General features: G+C 39.8%; 1 protein-coding gene across 1 annotated transcript in view; it reads left to right on the top strand.

Annotated features, from left to right (window-relative positions):
• The window catches only part of hydin (HYDIN axonemal central pair apparatus protein), a 116,442-nt gene that overhangs the window by 93,030 nt on the left and 5,361 nt on the right, over positions 1-18,051 (top strand). The window contains exons 80-91 of the mRNA XM_062035862.1: positions 499-668; positions 1,110-1,308; positions 1,402-1,545; positions 1,625-1,795; positions 5,288-5,397; positions 5,573-5,795; positions 5,999-6,208; positions 6,438-6,601; positions 15,150-15,300; positions 15,376-15,606; positions 15,696-15,920; positions 16,025-16,300. Of these exons, the coding sequence (XP_061891846.1) occupies positions 499-668; positions 1,110-1,308; positions 1,402-1,545; positions 1,625-1,795; positions 5,288-5,397; positions 5,573-5,795; positions 5,999-6,208; positions 6,438-6,601; positions 15,150-15,300; positions 15,376-15,606; positions 15,696-15,920; positions 16,025-16,300 (2,274 nt within the window). The remainder of the gene's footprint in view (positions 1-498; positions 669-1,109; positions 1,309-1,401; positions 1,546-1,624; positions 1,796-5,287; positions 5,398-5,572; positions 5,796-5,998; positions 6,209-6,437; positions 6,602-15,149; positions 15,301-15,375; positions 15,607-15,695; positions 15,921-16,024; positions 16,301-18,051) is intronic.

Below are 18,051 nucleotides of genomic sequence, written 5' to 3'. Positions count from 1 at the left end.
CAAAGAAAAGGAATTATGATAAACATTGTGAACCTTTTTGGGAAAAAATATATATATATATAATTTAATACATCTCCGAGGTAAACCATAAATTGCATAACTATTTATTCATGAGAACTTTTAATTATTGTGTATATGTTTATATGTTTAATACGTATTAATGTATTTAATATTTGTTTACTTACTTATGGTATATTTATTTATTTATTCACTGTTCTATTACAAACAGAGAACAAAGAAATGGGATCAAACTGCTATAATATGAAAAGGGGTAGGATTAAAGAGTCTCTGCTTCTTCCTACTCCTTTTTGGACATGCGGTAATGAAACACCTGGAAATATGTGGTGCATTAGTTGTAATTGTATTGTGTGCATGTTCAAAACAAACTGAAACTAACTGTTTTATGGACCATTTATTGCAATTGTTGGTCTTACCCATGTTGCAAGGACCTAAGGTTTTTGTGAACATATTCCCTCCTATATCTTTTCTTGTATTCAGGTCAAAAATGGTCCATCGTTTACCATGGCTTTTGAAGGCAGTGGTGTCACACCAGACCTGGAATTTTCTTTCAAAACATACAACTTTGGAAAGCATTTTCTGTTTTGTCCTGGCATGACCCCAGCCTCCCAAAATCTAGTGATCACAAATAAAAGCAACAGGAACATCAGGTCAGTGATGTCAATGTGGAGTTTAGATGCAGTGCATATATTGTGTACTGTGGTGCGTCGGGATACAAGTTTATGTTGTTCTGTGTCGCAGATCGCACAGTACCTTGAAAATCTTGTATTGTCTACCATTGAAATTAATTGAAATCAATTTAATCTGTGCTTTTATAAGAAGTAGGTAAGTAGATAAGGAATGTATCAAAGCAAGTAAGAAACTGGATGTTTTGGTTGGATCAATTGTAGTGGTGGGGAGGCTCGTAAGCTGACTTTTTGCCTGCTATATCTAAAGCAGAATACTTAGCCGAAAGACAGCTTGTTTCCCAAAAAAGCTGAAATTAGCTGAAGAATTCTTAAACTGACGTACCACTGTATTTATTCTGCTCTGGAGTTTTACAAAATAACCCTAATTTAAAAAAATCTAATTGATCTAATTTGCCTTTTCAGTGTCAAGTGCCAATACAGAAATACCGCTTTCCTGGAGATTGACTTTAAAGCAGATGTTTTGTCCCCTGGTGCTGTGGTGGATGTTCCTATCACCTTTTACCCTCGTGAGCCACGGTGTTACAACGAAAAGGTCACCTTCTTATTAAACAGCTGTGTTAAAGAACAAGTGGACATTTTGGGACAAGGCATCAAACTACAGGTCAGGACTGCATAATGTGGTGCACTCAAACGTGATTAATTAAATGCTTTATTGGAATATCATCTACATACGGATATGTATAATTTGTTCTAGTTTGAGGTATTGTCTCCAAAGTCCAAGAAGGTGAAACTTGGAACTCTGTCGGTGGGACAAAAAGTGACTAAACGTGTTCACCTGGCCAACCGCTGTATATTGGACATTCCTTACACATTGCAGATTGACAAGTTGGACCCCAAAGTAGGGAACATACTTTCATGCTGTTATAACTAATGGACAGCAGTTATGTATTAACTGTACTGTGCTTTTCCTCATCCAGAATCTGTCACTCAGTCCAGCAGGCCAGCAGTGCATTGCAGCTAATACCGGCTCATGTATTGTTGAGATCCACTTTACACCCTGTACGGATATTCCTCCCTTTACTGCAGAGCTGCAGGCTGATGTTAAAGGCTATATACTCCCCCTGCTGACCATCCAGGGCTGCTGCAAGGTACATTTCCAATCAATATAACAATATATTGGTACAGTGGTTCTTAACCTGGGTTCGATCGAACCCTAGGGGTTCGGTGAGTCGGCCTCAGGGGTTCGGTGGAGCCTCCGCCGTCTTAAGCCACACCCGACTCATCATGTAATAAAAACTTCGCCGTATTATGGATACCCCCAAACAATGTTCCCTTTAATTTTCCATCTTATTTGCAGGTGTGTAATTTGTTGTGAGTTCATTGATTGTGTAGGTTTTGTTCTTTGAACAAGGTGATGTTCATGCACGGTTCATTTTGTGCACCAGTAAAAAAACATAGAACTTTGTCTTGAATTTAAAAAAATGTTTTATTTTTCACTAAAGAAGGGTTCGGTGAATGTGCATGTGAAACTGGTGGGGTTCGGTACCTCCACCAAGGTTAAGAACCACTGTATCGGTATAAAATATATGTATTATTATAACATAATTTACATTTCTCCCTATAAACCATTTTGCCTATTTATCGGTGGTATACACCATGCAGGGCTCTCTTTATTTTGCTCCTTGTCATAGATTGTCTGCTTCCTAAGGCTTAGCATCACTGGGGGCCATCTTCCTAATAAACCCCCGGATCTCCTTTTTGGGGTAACAAATCTTTGACCTCACAACATCCACTTTGTGGACAGTCTCAAGATGCGAGATTTGGGGTGAAACCATCTATTCTTTTTCAGGAGCTTCCTTGTCTTGATATAATTGAGTTCTATCTCCTCCTTCGATCGTCTTATTACACCATGGTTGGCTCATTACACCATGGGTGCAGTCAAACGGGGTGAAACGAGTCGTGTTGACGATTCGATTTGATACAGAAATTGTGGTTGCTGATGTGATTCAGTGGTGATATTCAGTGAGTTTAAATCGATTAAGTAACTTTTCCTATATGCCTGTTATTTCTTGTAAGGAAATAAGGTTAAATAAATAATTACTTTTAAACTATCCTGTATCAATACTTATGTTCCAGAAGACAAACTTGCCAAGCACAAATCTATATACTAGCATTTTAGGAATATGAATTTTAGGAATATATATTGATCTATCGGTATATTGGTCAATTGTTACACCCTTAGTATTTGATGACCGGCAGAGCATACGTCTTGTTAGCTCTGACTTTCCTATTCAGCTGACTTTTACAGACGTGTCCTAATCGCTCTAGGTATTTAACTGTAACTGACTTCCTTACGGCTTCCTTGTCGTTTCCATTTGCTTATTGGATCTCAATGTATTCGTAGTTGTTCTGAACTTGTCTATCCTACATGACATTTCAAGCTTGATGTCATCCATTTGAAGGATTCCTCCACAATGGAACCTGTATCCAAAGCCATTCTTCATGATCATCTGTGGACAAAGCATATCCTTGGTATATGCCACACTTGATAGTAATTTGTGTAATTGGCTTTGAGTTGTCCTCTAGCGTTGTATTCCATAGCTGCAGTAAGTCCTTAGTGAAGTCTCTTAGTGTCTTGTTGATGTTGCTTTAAGCATTCCAGATCCACAAGTGTGGCTTCAAGTCATAGGCTTTCTTGTAATTTATCCAGGCAGTGCACAGCTTGATCTGTCTGGTCTCGCAAAGTGGCGGCATGGTCAACCAGTTGTTGGTGCTAGGCTCCTCTAGTGCCACTACCAATTCCTTTCTGTGTCTCAATTATGTGTGAAGCTAATGTATGTGCCTTCTCTTCTTGGTCACTATGATTCCTGACTGGAACTTCTATATAGTTCACAGGAAGGTTATCGACCAGTAGTTGGATGGAGTTTTTTACTTCTTGGTGGTTCTTTATCATCAGGACAGCCTAGTGTTAACAACTTTGCATGAGTCCAGGCACATCCATGGTGTGCATGAGTTTCTCAAGCGAGTATGTGTCCGTGCCTGGTGCTGTCCAGCTCTTCATATTGGACACTCTTTCTTAGATGTATGCCATTTCTTGTGTTGGTCACTGGATCTTGCTATGAGAAACTGCTGTGGAATGCTCTCAGATCCACTAGCCCCTGATCACTGGTTGATGTCGTAAATACGTCAAAGTTACGTACATTGTGTTGAGGCATCGACAAAAGATGTGTGATCGCCAGATGCCAGTCAATGCCTTTCAAAAAACAAAAAACTATCACAACAAATGATGACTTTGTAGCTCATGACTTGCAGTTTGGTCTTTCTGCTGACAAACACAGCTAATGCTAGCAGCTGTGTTCGTTTATGTCCATTCACACCTTTTCACAAAATCCATTCTTTTATTGTCGTTTTTGTTGATGTATATAAAAATGAGTGTAAATAAGTCCTTGGACACAGAAGGACATTGAGAGCAAAAACCAAAAGATTTAAAATGAGTAGTAGAGGGTTATTTTTGCTTTTGTTTAAATATTGTACACTATTTACTTTAATTTTGCTTAAATCATTGTATGTCATAGAAGAGAATAATGAAATAAATTATTAATCTAGGTGATATTGTTAAACTGCCTTTCCTTTCTTTCTTTTGATTATAATTGTGATTACAAATTGAAAAGCAAAATCATTTAGTACGCCTAAATATGTCTAAGTAAAAAATATTGGTATCAATATTGATATGTCCAATACTGCTCCTGTTACTATATAGAATTGGATCAATACCTACATTTTTAAAATGACCCAATACTAGTTAATTTCTCAAAAACTAAGGTGATTTTATGGTTAATTTTTCAGACCATATCAAGAAATCTCACCATAAGTTAATACATGTGATCGTACAGGCTGATCTCACTTATGGATGATCGATATTGACAGCATAAAAACCCTGATCAGAAGCCACCACAGAAAACAAGCCTGTAGGGGGGGGGGGGGGGGGGGGGTAAAAGGTCATTGACATCCAGTGTCATAGCCATAGAAAATAACATGGTGCTCTGTAAACTATGCAAATTACAAATGGGTTTTCATAAGCATGGCAATGCACAAGCACTTAAAAAAGCAGCATTAAAGGCGATTTTCTCAGATGGCGGAGAAAGTAAAACATCTCTACTTTACTTTTTTATCGTATGACCAAACAACATCCATTCAAAGTTTCTATTTACAAGAAAATTGTTGGCGTATTTTTGGCAAATTCATCTGTAAAATGTGTTGTACCACTACACTAAAAAACAGTACATTACATTGAAATTAAATCTACATATTAAACGATAAATCAAAAAATAATCGGTAGCTTAATACGATTTAAAAAATAATCGTTTGGTGCAGCACGAGTGTTACTTGATGGCTCCTTCACCCATATGTTTTTTCTAGTACTCAATTCAGCCTCAACTCTATTTGTGCATTATCCAGTTTTCTCTGTGAAATACATGACACATGAGTATACTACGATGGACTAAATAGAAAATAAAAAGAGACCCCCTTGATCTTTTTCTTTGGACTGTTTGTAACAAACAATGTAAAGGTTGTTTTGTCTAAAACATGTAAGTGTTGGGAAAACTATGTTCACCAACAGTTTTGACTCCTTCTTTCAGATTGTGAAAGTGAATCTGGAACAGGACCACCTTGGATTTGGACCAATTGTCCAGCACTGCCAGGCCAAAAAAAAAGTTCTCATGGTAAACACAGGAGAACTTTGTGCCCGGTAAGCATGACTTCTACATTTGGTGTTGTGTAAAAATAACTATAACCTCAGACAATCAAGACAACATTCTATACTAGATATTGTTGAATTTTGTCCAACTGCAATGTTCGGAATTTTCATCTGACAGAAAAGTTCCTGTTAGTTATTAATTAGTGTTATTTGACCAAATAAACAGATTCCACTGGAAAACTGCAGACTTTCCTCCAGAATTGTCCATCACGCCGACCAGAGGCTCTATCCAACCTGGAATGGGGGTCCCTGTAGAATTGACGTTTGCTCCAAAGAGCTTGAATAATGACTCAAGATATGAAAACTTATCTTGCTACATCGAAGGCTCCTCTTCACCCATTACCCTCACTGTGACCGGCACCTGTATTGCAACCCCCTACAACAAAGAGGTTTTATCATTACCCATGTATTACCATGTACACAACCCTAAGCAAAACACATATTTCACAAAAGGGCAACTGATTAAAGGACATTCATCAATTTAATAGATTATGTTAGATTCCTCCCGCGTGGTTCTTTTAGGCACTGATGTATTTAATAATAGTATTGTATGTACATTGGTCAACTTTTCTCCTTTTTTCCTCTTGTCCAGCTGGTGAGTTTTGTTTGCCCAGTGCGTGGTTCTCAAACTCAGACACTGGTTGTGGTCAACCCCACAAACCAACGTTGCAACATTCGACCTGTCATCAAAGGCGAGTACTGGAGAGCTGCACCCTCTGTAGCTCTGGAGCCCCTCCAAAGCAGCATATATGAGATAACCTACACGCCACTGTGCATGACTACTGACGGAAAGAAACACTTGGTAAAGAAGCACCAACGTTAGAACGCAATAGTCAAATCATTTCTTACTCATCTTGCTGATGTCAGCATAATGAAACAACATTTCCATACCAAAGGAATTGTTATGTTCTCTTGAGTTGTCTTTTTTTAATATTGGGCAATACAGTAAATATTGGGTAATATAGTAACCTTTTTCAAACGTTTACATTTAGGAAATAATGTATGCACGTTTGTCTCTTCTATATCTTCAGGGGTCAGTATTTTTCTCATTTCCCAATGGATCTGGCATGTGGTACTCGCTACAAGGAACTGCTGAGGCTCCTAAAGCAGAGAACACCATTGTACACGAACTGCCTGCTAAGACCCAATACACACAGATACTCCCCGTGATGAACTGGTTCTCAAAGCAGAAACGGTAAAACATTGGCAGGCTCACTCCTTTTTATTCTCATTTTCCTGTAACCAATCTTTCCTAAGTCTTCAGATTTTCACCAATTGGCTTCAGATTGATTGGTTGCCATATAGCCCCCAAACACAACCAGCTAAAAAATATACAGTATGTATTGTATGTTTGCCACAGATCATATCTTGTAGCGCATACTGTTAACGTTTTTTACAAAAAAATGTTTTATGTTTACATTAAAGGAAATCTATCAATCATATTGTTAAGGAGGCGATAGCTGAAGGGCTAATTCGTCCAGAGCAGGGGTCCCCAACCACCGGTCCGAGGACTGGTACCGATCCGTGACGCATTTTCTACCGGGCCGCACAGAAACATTAAATAATTTATAAACGACTGCATTTTCTTCGACTTAAAGGCCTACTGAAATGATTTTTTAAAATTTAAACGGGGATAGCAGATCCATTCTATGTGTCATACTTGATCATTTCGCGACACTGCCATATTTTTGCTGAAAGGATTTAGTATAGAACAACGACGATAAAGTTAGCAACTTTTGGTCTCTGATAAAAAAAAGCCTTGCCCCTACCGGAAGTAGCATGACGTAGTCAGTTGTTCACCTCCTCATATTTTCCTATTGTTTTCAACGCAGCTAGAGCGATTCGGACCGAGAAAGCGACGATTACCCCATTAATTTGAGCGAGGATGAAAGATTCGTGGATGAGGAATGTTAGAGTGACGGAGCAGAATGCAGTGAAAGACATATCTTTTTTCGCTCTGACCGTAACTTAGGTACAGGCTGGCTCATTGGATTCCACACTCTCTCCTTTTTCTATTGTGGATCACGGATTTGTATTTTAAACCACCTCGGATACTATATCCTCTTGAAAATGAGAGTCGAGAACGCGAAATGGACATTCACGGTGACTTTTATCTCCACGACAATACATCGGCAAAGCTCTTTAGCTAATGAGCTAACGTGATAGCATCTGGCTCAAATGCAGATAGAAACAAAATAAATAAATCCCTGACTGGAAGGATAGACAGAATATCAACAATACTATTAAACCATGGACATGTAACTACACGGTTAATAATTCTAAGCCTGGCAAAGCTTAACAATGCTGTTGCTAACAACGCTGAAGCTAACTTAGCAACCGGACCTCACAGAGCTATGATAAAAACATTAGCGCTCCACCTACGCCAGCCAGCCCTTATCTGCTCATCAACACCCGTGCTCACCTGCGTTCCAGCGATCGACGGCGCGACGAAGGACTGCACCCGATCACAGATGCGGTTGGCGGCTAGCATCGGTTGGTGGGTAGCATGGGCTAGCGCGTCTGCTATCCAAGTAAGTCCTCTTGTTGTGTTGCTACAGCCAGCCGCTAATACACCGATCCCACCTACAACTTTCTTCTTTGCAATCTCCATTGTTCATTAAACAAATTGCAAAAGATTCACCAACACAGATGTCCAGAATACTGTGGAATTATGAAATGAAAACAGAGCTTTTTGTATTGGCCTCAATGGGGGAGCCATACCTCTGTTCTACTGGCTACGTCACGCGCATACGTCATATCCAAAGGAGTTTTTCAACCGGAAGTTTAGCGGGAAATTTAAAATTGCACTTCATAAGTTAACCCGGCCGTATTGGCATGTGTTGCAATGTTAAGATTTCATCATTGATATATAAACTATCAGACTGCGTGGTTGGTAGTAGTGGGTTTCAGTAGGCCTTTAACTTTCATCTATCCCACTAAACACACCAATAAGCTTGTTTATAGATAAACAATAAAACTCCTCATTGGAAGTCGCCATTCGTTATACTTGTTATAACTTTGTGACATGATACAATGCACATTAATGAACATATAAAATATAAATGTGACAGATTGTAGCCAAAGACTGATTTCCATATGCAGTCCCCAGCAGGTTGATGGTAGTATATACCATCAACCTGCTGGGGATCTCATTGCAAGGAAACAAGCCCAGACCTCACACTAATTCAGCATTATAGTGAGTTGTATTTTTCATGTATTTATTTCTGCTGTATTTATATGCCACACGTGGAAAGCCGGTCCGTGAAAATAATGCCTACAACAAACTGGTCCGTGGGGCAAAAAAGGTTGGGGACACCTGGTTTAGAGAAGTTACTATAGGAAAGATGGGAGGAACGGATGACAATCCAAATATTCTTCAGGACCTGTATTTCTGCTGATGTTGATAGCACTGTTATATTGTATGTTGTATATATGTATATATATATATATATATATATATATATATATATATATATATATCTATATATATATATATATATATATATATATATATATATATATATATATATATATATATATATATATATATATATATATATATATCTATCTATATATATATATATATATATATACACAATATATATATATATATATATATATATATATATATATATATATATATATATATATATATATATATATATATATATATATATATATATACAATATATATATATATATATACAATATATATATATATACATATACACTACCGTTCAAAAGTTTGGGGTCACATTGAAATGTCCTTATTTTTGAAGGAAAAGCACTGTACTTTTCAATGAAGATAACTTTAAACTAGTCTTAACTTTAAAGAAATACACTCTATACATTGCTAATGTGGTAAATGACTATTCTAGCTGCAAATGTCTGGTTTTTGGTGCAATATCTACATAGGTGTATAGAGGCCCATTTCCAGCAACTATCACTCCAGTGTCCTAATGGTACAATGTGTTTGCTCATTGGCTCAGAAGGCTAATTGATGATTAGAAAACCCTTGTGCAATCATGTTCACACATCTGAAAACAGTTTAGCTCGTTACAGAAACTACAAAACTGACCTTGCTTTGAGCAGATTGACTACGCTTCCGTCAGTCTACCCCAGGGCAGCTGTGGCTACAAATGTAGCTTACCACCACCACTTGTGAATGAATGATAGGTTCTCAATTCTCTGTGAAGCGCTTTGAGTGTCTAGAAAAGCGCTATATAAATCTAATCCATTATTATTATAAGTATACACATCTCAATTTACATACATATCATACCTGTGAGAAGTCTAAGGCATGCACAATGCACTTAGCTTAGGAAATATTAAAATTAATACAATACCGCCATTTAGTGGCGACAAACGAACCACACAGGGTGACCACACTGAACGACATCGTTCCCGCACCCACAACACCGTAATTGCAAGCTACAACATTAGCTACTAGTAGGTATTAGCTGGATGCTAACTCCTACGTAGCACCTTCCCGCACAGCACCTGCGGGATCATGAGGTCGTGGGAGAGACAAGACAAACACCCAAGTTCAGTTTCCCAACTGGACCAGGCCTGCACGAGTTATAAGGAAGGTTTCTGTCATCCCAGCCACACAAGCTTATCCTTTAACTGCCGGACAATAAGCTTTGCTCGGGTGGAGTAAGACAACAGGTAACCAAGGGATCATATTGGGAGGTGAGGACTTTGTAAATGTTTCTTGGTGTTGGCGTTTCATAGGTTACAGGTCTGTGTTTGTAGCTCAGGGAGTCTGTCTCCAGTTCCAACTAAGACCAAGGGTAGATTGTTGGGGGTTGGAGTTGCCGTGGGCTAATCACTTGTCCAGGCTCTCTGTTCTGGCTCAGGATGCTTGCTTAATTGCAGGCCCACTGGCTCAAATCAAACCCTGCTGTGGCGAGAAGGGCTAATAAGTGGCTTGACTTTATCTTGGGTGTGCAAGCTTTGGAGACAATTGTCCACATAAAAACAGTTCTTTACTGAGAACTTGAGGTCATTGCCAGGTTGGCTGAATTCTACTGTATAGCTTTGCAGGGCATAGGTTGCAAGACCGGGCTGCGGGCCGTACCAAACGGAAGGTCTTGCCATTCCAACACTTGTTCGTCCACTTGTCTCTCGCCACAGGAATCTAAGTAGAGGGTGATCCTCAGGGAAGAGGTGTATTTGATGGAACTTCCCCTTTATATCTCCACTTCCTGCTATTGGGAGTTCACGAAACCTCAACAAGACTCACAGCAAAGAAGCTCCCATGGTATGGCCAGCTTGTAGGTACTGGTTTAGGGACTGTCCAAGGTACTGGTGGGAGCAGTTCAAGACTAGACGAAACTTTCCATTGTGGCTGACAAGATGGTGAGGGATGAACCACTCTGCCTTGTGGGGGGTCTCTTGCGGGATTTCAAGCACACCACCGTTATTCACTAGTTTATGTATCTCCCTTTTACAGGCCTCCACCTGTTTTGGGCTCTTAAAGAGGCACTGTTCGGTGCCTCGCAGCAAGAGTATGACAGAGTCTTTAGGGGAAGCAAGCAGGGGCATGTCAGTATGACAGAGCAGCGGTGTAGCATACTTCTGGGTGCCGTCTACCTTCATGCGGACAGTTTTAACATCAAGCATGGCTTGTCTTGCTTTGATCTTATCACAGATCAGAGACTAAATCCATATGCCACAGCGTTTCGACTTGTATGTATAACTTATCAAACTGGGGAGAGGAGCTGAAGTGAACAGACATTGGACAGTTTGCAGGCCGCCCCATGAACTGGATCCGGACTTGGAGAGTCCACCCCTATCTTGTGTGGACTGTAGCAGGGATGCCAAGTCGGCCAAGCCTGACAGATTCAATTGACGTGACTTGGTGAGACTGGTCTGAGCCGATAAGGAGTGACAGCTCAGCTTCTGTGAGGGCTGGTATGGGAAGGCCATGTAGGTGTCTAAACTTCTTCTGGAGGCACTCTACACGGTAGGTATGCTTGGCGAGGCTAGGCAGCTTGCTGTGAATGCACCTTAAATCTCATGGCTTGTTGACTGAGGAGACACGGAATGAAATGGTGTATACAGAAAGCTAAACTTGCCTTTATCCGGACGGCGTGGCGAAGTTGGTAGAGTGGCCGTGCCAGCAATCGGAGGGTTGCTGGTTACTAGGGTTCAATCCCCACCTTCTACCATTATAGTCACGTCCGTTGTGTCCTTGGGCAAAACACTTCACCCTTGCTCCTGATGGCTGCTGGTTAGCGCCTTGCATGGCAGCTCCCGCCATCAGTGTGTGAATGTGTATGTGAATGGGTGAATGTGGAAATACTGTCAAAGCGCTTTGAGTACCTTGAAGGTAGAAAAGCGCTATACAAGTATAACCCATTTATTTATTATTTATTCTTGTTGGCTGAGGTTCTGCATGCTCGTCAGCACTGCAAGACTCTGACTGCTTGTTTGCTAGTACGGCTGTCGTTCCTTCTGCTCAGCCATTTATTGCTTGCTTGTGCGGTAGTTTGACTGTCAAACCCTTGACACCACGACTCATAACGCAGCCATTCTGACGGATCACGGAAGGTGTGGCTTGTTCCCGACTGCTTGAATTGATCTCGACGGAAATCGGTGCGCTGTTCAGTGTGGAGCTTGCGGGCTACATAGGAACCACAGTTCAGTCAAATTCCCCCAGGTGGACCTAAGGTCTGCAGCAAGCCTACAATTGTATCTGAAGGGAGAACTTCTGAAATGCAGCGGTCACCACGCTTATCTACAGTGGCCTCAAGGACACTAGCTATCTTCCTGAGGGCGAGTTGGTGTGGTTGGCCAAACTTGTCATGGAGGGCTGCCATAGTGTGTGTATGGGATTGGAGAGTTCCAATAAGTGTCAGATATAAGCCTGGCTTCTTCTAACCTAAGAAAGCATCTGATAACGAAACAGTTCAGTGGCATTGGCTGTATGCAGTCTTTCTTAATTTTTGCGCAGCCTCACAAACTCACTGGGATCTGGATTGCTGAATTTAGGAATGGTTAAAGTTAAAGTACCACTGATTGTCACACACACACACAGTAGGTGTGGTGAAATTTGTCCTCTGCATTTGACCCATCCCCTTGTTCACCCCCTGGGAGGTGAGGGGAGCAGTGGGCAGCAGCGGTGCCGCGCCCGGGAATCATTTTTGGTGATTTAACCCCCAATTCCAACCCTTGATGCTGAGTGCCAAGCAGGGAGGTAATCGGTCCCATTTTTATAGTCTTTGGTATGACTCGGCCGGGGTTTGAACTCACAACCTACCGATCTCAGGGCGGACACTCTAACCATTAGGCCACTGAGTAGGTGGTGGGGTTAGGACCTCTATTGGCTCAGATACAGGTGGTGGGATGCTCCGACTAGAAGGAGGAATGTGAGGAACTGTCCCCCGGCAAGTGAGTTGTTGAGCTGGTTGGGGTGTCAGGTGCCTTGTCTCTGCATTCCCTGGAGCAGGGAACGGACATGGAGGTAGCAGAGGAGACCATATTGGAGGATGAACAGCGTCTCTTTATGGACTTTGGCTGGTTGTTATCCCCTTCTAACTTGAGGAACTGCATATTGCTTTGCAGGTCTGGCTCAAGTTCAAGGAATGGTGTTAGGGGCTAGTAACTTTCCTCCTGAGGTCTTGTCTTTGGGGGGTGGCTGGTAAGAACTCCAACACCCGGGGGTTTCTCCGTCGTTGCTGCTGGGCCACTGCTTTGGGCAATTTCTGTTTTCAAGGAGCAGTAAATGTCTATTAGTGCCTTAATCTCAATGCGGGCTTCATTCAAATGTGTTATGCCTGACTAGATTCACTGCCATGATTGATGCAACTTTGTGTTTTCCTGCTGTATTAGTTAGATCTCTTGGGAGGTGAAGGAGTTGTGGTAAGGCTGGTCTGGTACGAGACTACAAATATTCTTCAGTGGCTTTATTGCTGCTGATGTCGACAGCGCTGTAATATATGGAGCCCTTACTGTATTTAGAGGTGATCGATATGATCACTGATATCCCAAGTGATCTACTTCGTAGTATAGCTGTTTAGGTGGAAGCCAGGTTTGTCTTCGGTTTCACAGCACGATGCATCTCCTCCACTGGGTCCATCTTTAATACAGTTATCCAGCTTGAAGGACCAAAACGTTGTGAGGCGATAGCTGAGGGGCTAATTCATTTGGAACACTAACTATAGGTGTGTCTGTCAGAACACGGGAGGAAGGGCTAAAAATACATATATTCTTCAGTGGCTTTATTGCTGCTGATGTCGACAGCGCTGTAATATATTTATATACAGTATATATAGGAATGGAATGGATTAGTTGATATATTTGAGGGTTGATGGAGCTCTGTAATAAGCAAACAAAAATGTGCATAAGTATACACATCTCAATTTACAGAAATAAACATACAATTAGCTGTGAGAAGTCAAAGGAACGCACAATGCACTTAGCTCAGGAACATTTTAAAAGTAATAAAATGCTGCTATCTAGTGGCGAGAAACAAACCACAAATGGTGACCGCACTGAGTTCGACAACAATTGCCAGCTACGGTCATTAGCTGTTGGTAGCAACAAATATACTCCCAAACATGCTCCAATCACCCATACAACGGACGCAAACGGACGGCTGTACAAGCTAACAGGCTAATACCAGCAGAACAACCAGAAGACAACTTTTCCTTACGGGTATATTATGGATGACCCAAACTTACGTTGTTCAGCGACTCCAGCGCTAAACATCACCAGCAGGACTAAAATTGGTGTTTAAACTATGAATTTCACCAAACTAGTTTGACTTGTCCAGGGTGTACCCCGCCTTCCGCCCGATTGTAGCTGAGATAGGCTCCAGCGCCCCCCGCGACCCCGAAGGGAATAAGCGGTAGAAAATGGATGGATGGATAGTTTGACTGCTTGACCGAACATGCGTGCCTCTTGAAACAGGAAACTAGAACATACTCAAACAACGCAAGATCATCAAGTGACTTTAGGGGAGGTGTAACAGCTTCAGAAAAATATAGATGATTTTTCTTAGGACATTTGAAAAACAACTTCCTATCACGGATGATTTATAGCTTACATGATCAAATCATACATTTTGAGAGACTTTAGAACAGTATTATTCAACTGGTGCCCTGTGGGCCATATTCGGCTTTGGAATGACACAAGTGTTCTTGTAAAACATTTGGGAAAGGCTAACATTTTTTCAACAAATTCCTGAGAACAGTAGCTAACTCCTGTTGTATAAAGTGTTTTGTACCACTGTAAACAAATTTGCAGATCCTTACTTTGGCATTTTAACCTCATAAAGGCCAGTGTCTCCTGCAGTGGACACATGGTTTGCATAACAGGACTGTTTTTTGAATGCATAAATCTGGTAAAGGAAATAGACAATAAAAACAAGTGTCCACTGTAGAGAATGCCCGTTCTCAAAATAAGTATAATAGTGAATTAGAAAGTCCGGCCCACCGGTCTTTAGCTAAGCTTTCGAGAAATGGGGCCTCTAAAATCATTCAGTTGAAAAGCCCTGCTTTAGAATAACTATACTATTAATCTTAAATTATTTTGTTCACCAAAACCTGTCCACAGTAAAATTATCAAAGATTTATTTGTTGCTGAAGATGGATTGTTTCAAAATGTCAATCTCATGTGGTGTTCAAACAACTATTGACATACCAATGACTCCAATAACTGAACATATACACTGACCTGTATACTAATCAAATTAAGGTTAATGAAGAGTCTAATTACCTTTATTTCTTTGTTGCCAGCTTCCTGGTTACACTAGAGTTCCTGAAACCTGACAATCCAGATTCTACAGTGTCCCTGAAGGGTCGTGAGTACATTGATGTCCCTGCTCTGTCCAAGAAGGACTATAAGATTCATTTTTACACATATCGAGAGGGTCAATTCAATGCTAAGGTTTGATCCCAAACACACGCACATTTGAGTTGTGATTTATGCTTTTTTGTGAGTCACACTATCCTGTCTTCTCAGGTGACATTTCTGAATAAGGAGTCAGGGGAATATTTGTTCTACATCATTAACTTCAAAGTGACAACTCCGGTAGACTTGTACACCATAGAACTGGTGACAAATGTCCGCGAGAAGACTTCGGCCACTATAGAAGTGCAGAACCCCCTAAACACGTCCATCTGCCTCACCGTTGACTGTAAATGCCCTGACATCAGTGCTCCAAGCCAACACGTGGTGCCAGGGCTATCAAAGGTCAACGACTGCATGGGTTGTACACTATGCTTTGGTGTTTCTCAAAAACAGTTGTTTACAGACTCTTTGTATGTTTATGCTCCTATTAGGGTGCTCTGACCTTCGACTACCAGCCTTTGCGTGCAGGCGAATCGACTTCTCGACTGTCACTATTTTGCACCGATCTAGGTTACTTTTATTATGGTCTTCTTCTTCGAGCTCTGCCTCAACCACCAGAGAAGGCTCCTCGCTTCAGTGCTGCTCTGGGCAGCAACCATGTTATTTCCATCAATTTCCTCAATTACTCCCACTTTAAAACAGAATTTGCTTGCAAGGTACTGCAGTGTTGACATTTAAGGAATATTATCCAAAAATAATTTAGTTCATAAATAGCCTGTATTTTTTTTCGCTATCCAATTTTGCCCTCACCCTTCTGCAGACTGACTGTCCGGCCTTCACGGTGGGCAAGAGTGTGACTGCCAGTAATCAAACAGGCTCAAATGTCAGTGTGGAAGTTACTTTTGAGCCATATCAACTGGGTGAGGTGAAAGGCCAACTCAACCTGTCCTCTGGAGTTGGTGGTGAATACGTCTTCCTATTACGTGGAAATGGCTTGCCTCCCAAAACACAAGGCCCATTCAACATTAGGACCGGCAGAAGCGTCACAATCCCCTTCAAGAATGTGTTCCTGCTGACCACAACCTTCTCTTTTCAGGTATTTTTTGGGACTTTGAAACCCCAGCCTCTACAAAATCAACAGACATATAGACAGAAGTATTGGGCTACGTTGTGTAAATAGACAAAATATTCTTAGGCTCCATTAGCAGCTAAAACAACTACTACATGGGGAGATGTTCTTCAGGTTTTGTGTGTGTATATGTGTACATATTTGTCTATTCATCTACAATACAATTTATTCTTGATGACCTTTGTGTTTTTACAACATAATATTGTAAAAAACACAAATGTCATCAGGAATCATTTATTTGTTGAAAACTTGTTTAATCTTGATCCAGGCAGGGTATGAAATTTGTCTGCGAGTACACCAGTCACTAATCTTTGCACTATCGTATGCAATGATGTGAAGTGAATTATATTTATATAGCGCTTTTCTCTAGTGACTCAAAGCGCTTTACATAGTGAAACCCAATATCTAAGTTACATTTGAACCAGTGTGGGTGGCACTGGGAGCAGGTGGGTAAAGTGTCTTGCCCAAAGACACAACGGCAGTGACGAGGATAGCAGAAGCTGGGATCGAACCTGGAACCCTCAAGTTGCTGGCACGGCCACTCTACCAACCAAGCTATACCGCTATATCTAATCCCTGACAGTATAACAACCCACTGTAGAGAATATCTATATATATATATATATATATATATATATATATATATATATATATATATATATATATATATATATATATATATATATATATATATATATATATATATATATATACACTACCGTTCAAAAGTTTGGGGTCACATTGAAGTGTCCTTATTTTTGAAGGAAAAGCACTGTACTTTTCAATGAAGATAACTTTAAACTAGTCTTAACTTTAAAGAAATACCCTCTATACATTGCTAATGTGGTAAATGACTATTCTAGCTGCAAATGTCTGGTTTTTGGTGCAATATCTACATAGGTGTATAGAGGCCCATTTCCAGCAACTATCACTCCAGTGTTCTAATGGTACAATGTGTTTGCTCATTGGCTCAGAAGGCTAATTGATGATTAGAAAACCCTTGTGCAATCATGTTCACACATCTGAAAACAGTTTAGCTCGTTACAGAAGCTACAAAACGGACCTTCCTTTGAGCAGATTGAGTTTCTGGAGCATCACATTTGTGGGGTCAATTAAACGCTCAAAATGGCCAGAAAAAGAGAACTTTCATCTGAAACTCGACAGTCTATTCTTTTTCTTAGAAATGAAGGCTATTCCACAAAATTGTTTGGGTGACCCCAAACTTTTAAACGGTAGTGTATATATATATATATATATATATATATATATATATATATATATATATATATATATATATATATATATATATATATATATATATAAATATATATATATATATATATATATATATATATATATATATATATATATATATATATATATATATATATATATATATATATATATATATATAAATATATATATATATATATACAGTATATATATATATATATATATATATATATATATATATATATATATATTACTGTATATATATATATATATATATATATATATATATATATATATATATAAAATCGGGATTTCCGTGGTTTATCTGTTATACAGTGCTTTAAACATCAAAATAGTATTTATTTTTCATATTATGCTATCCATGTATGTATTTTTCTACCGCTTGAAATACTGTATACTTGTTTGCAAATCATTTAGTTAGATTTGTTGAAATCCTGTGCTTTTTGTGGAACACTTTTTTTATT

Source organism: Entelurus aequoreus, linkage group LG24 (assembly GCF_033978785.1).
Source record: "Entelurus aequoreus isolate RoL-2023_Sb linkage group LG24, RoL_Eaeq_v1.1, whole genome shotgun sequence".
Lineage (NCBI taxonomy): Eukaryota > Metazoa > Chordata > Actinopteri > Syngnathiformes > Syngnathidae > Entelurus > Entelurus aequoreus.
The sequence above is the reverse complement of the archived record's forward strand: the minus strand, read 5'-3'. Positions and strand labels throughout refer to the sequence as shown.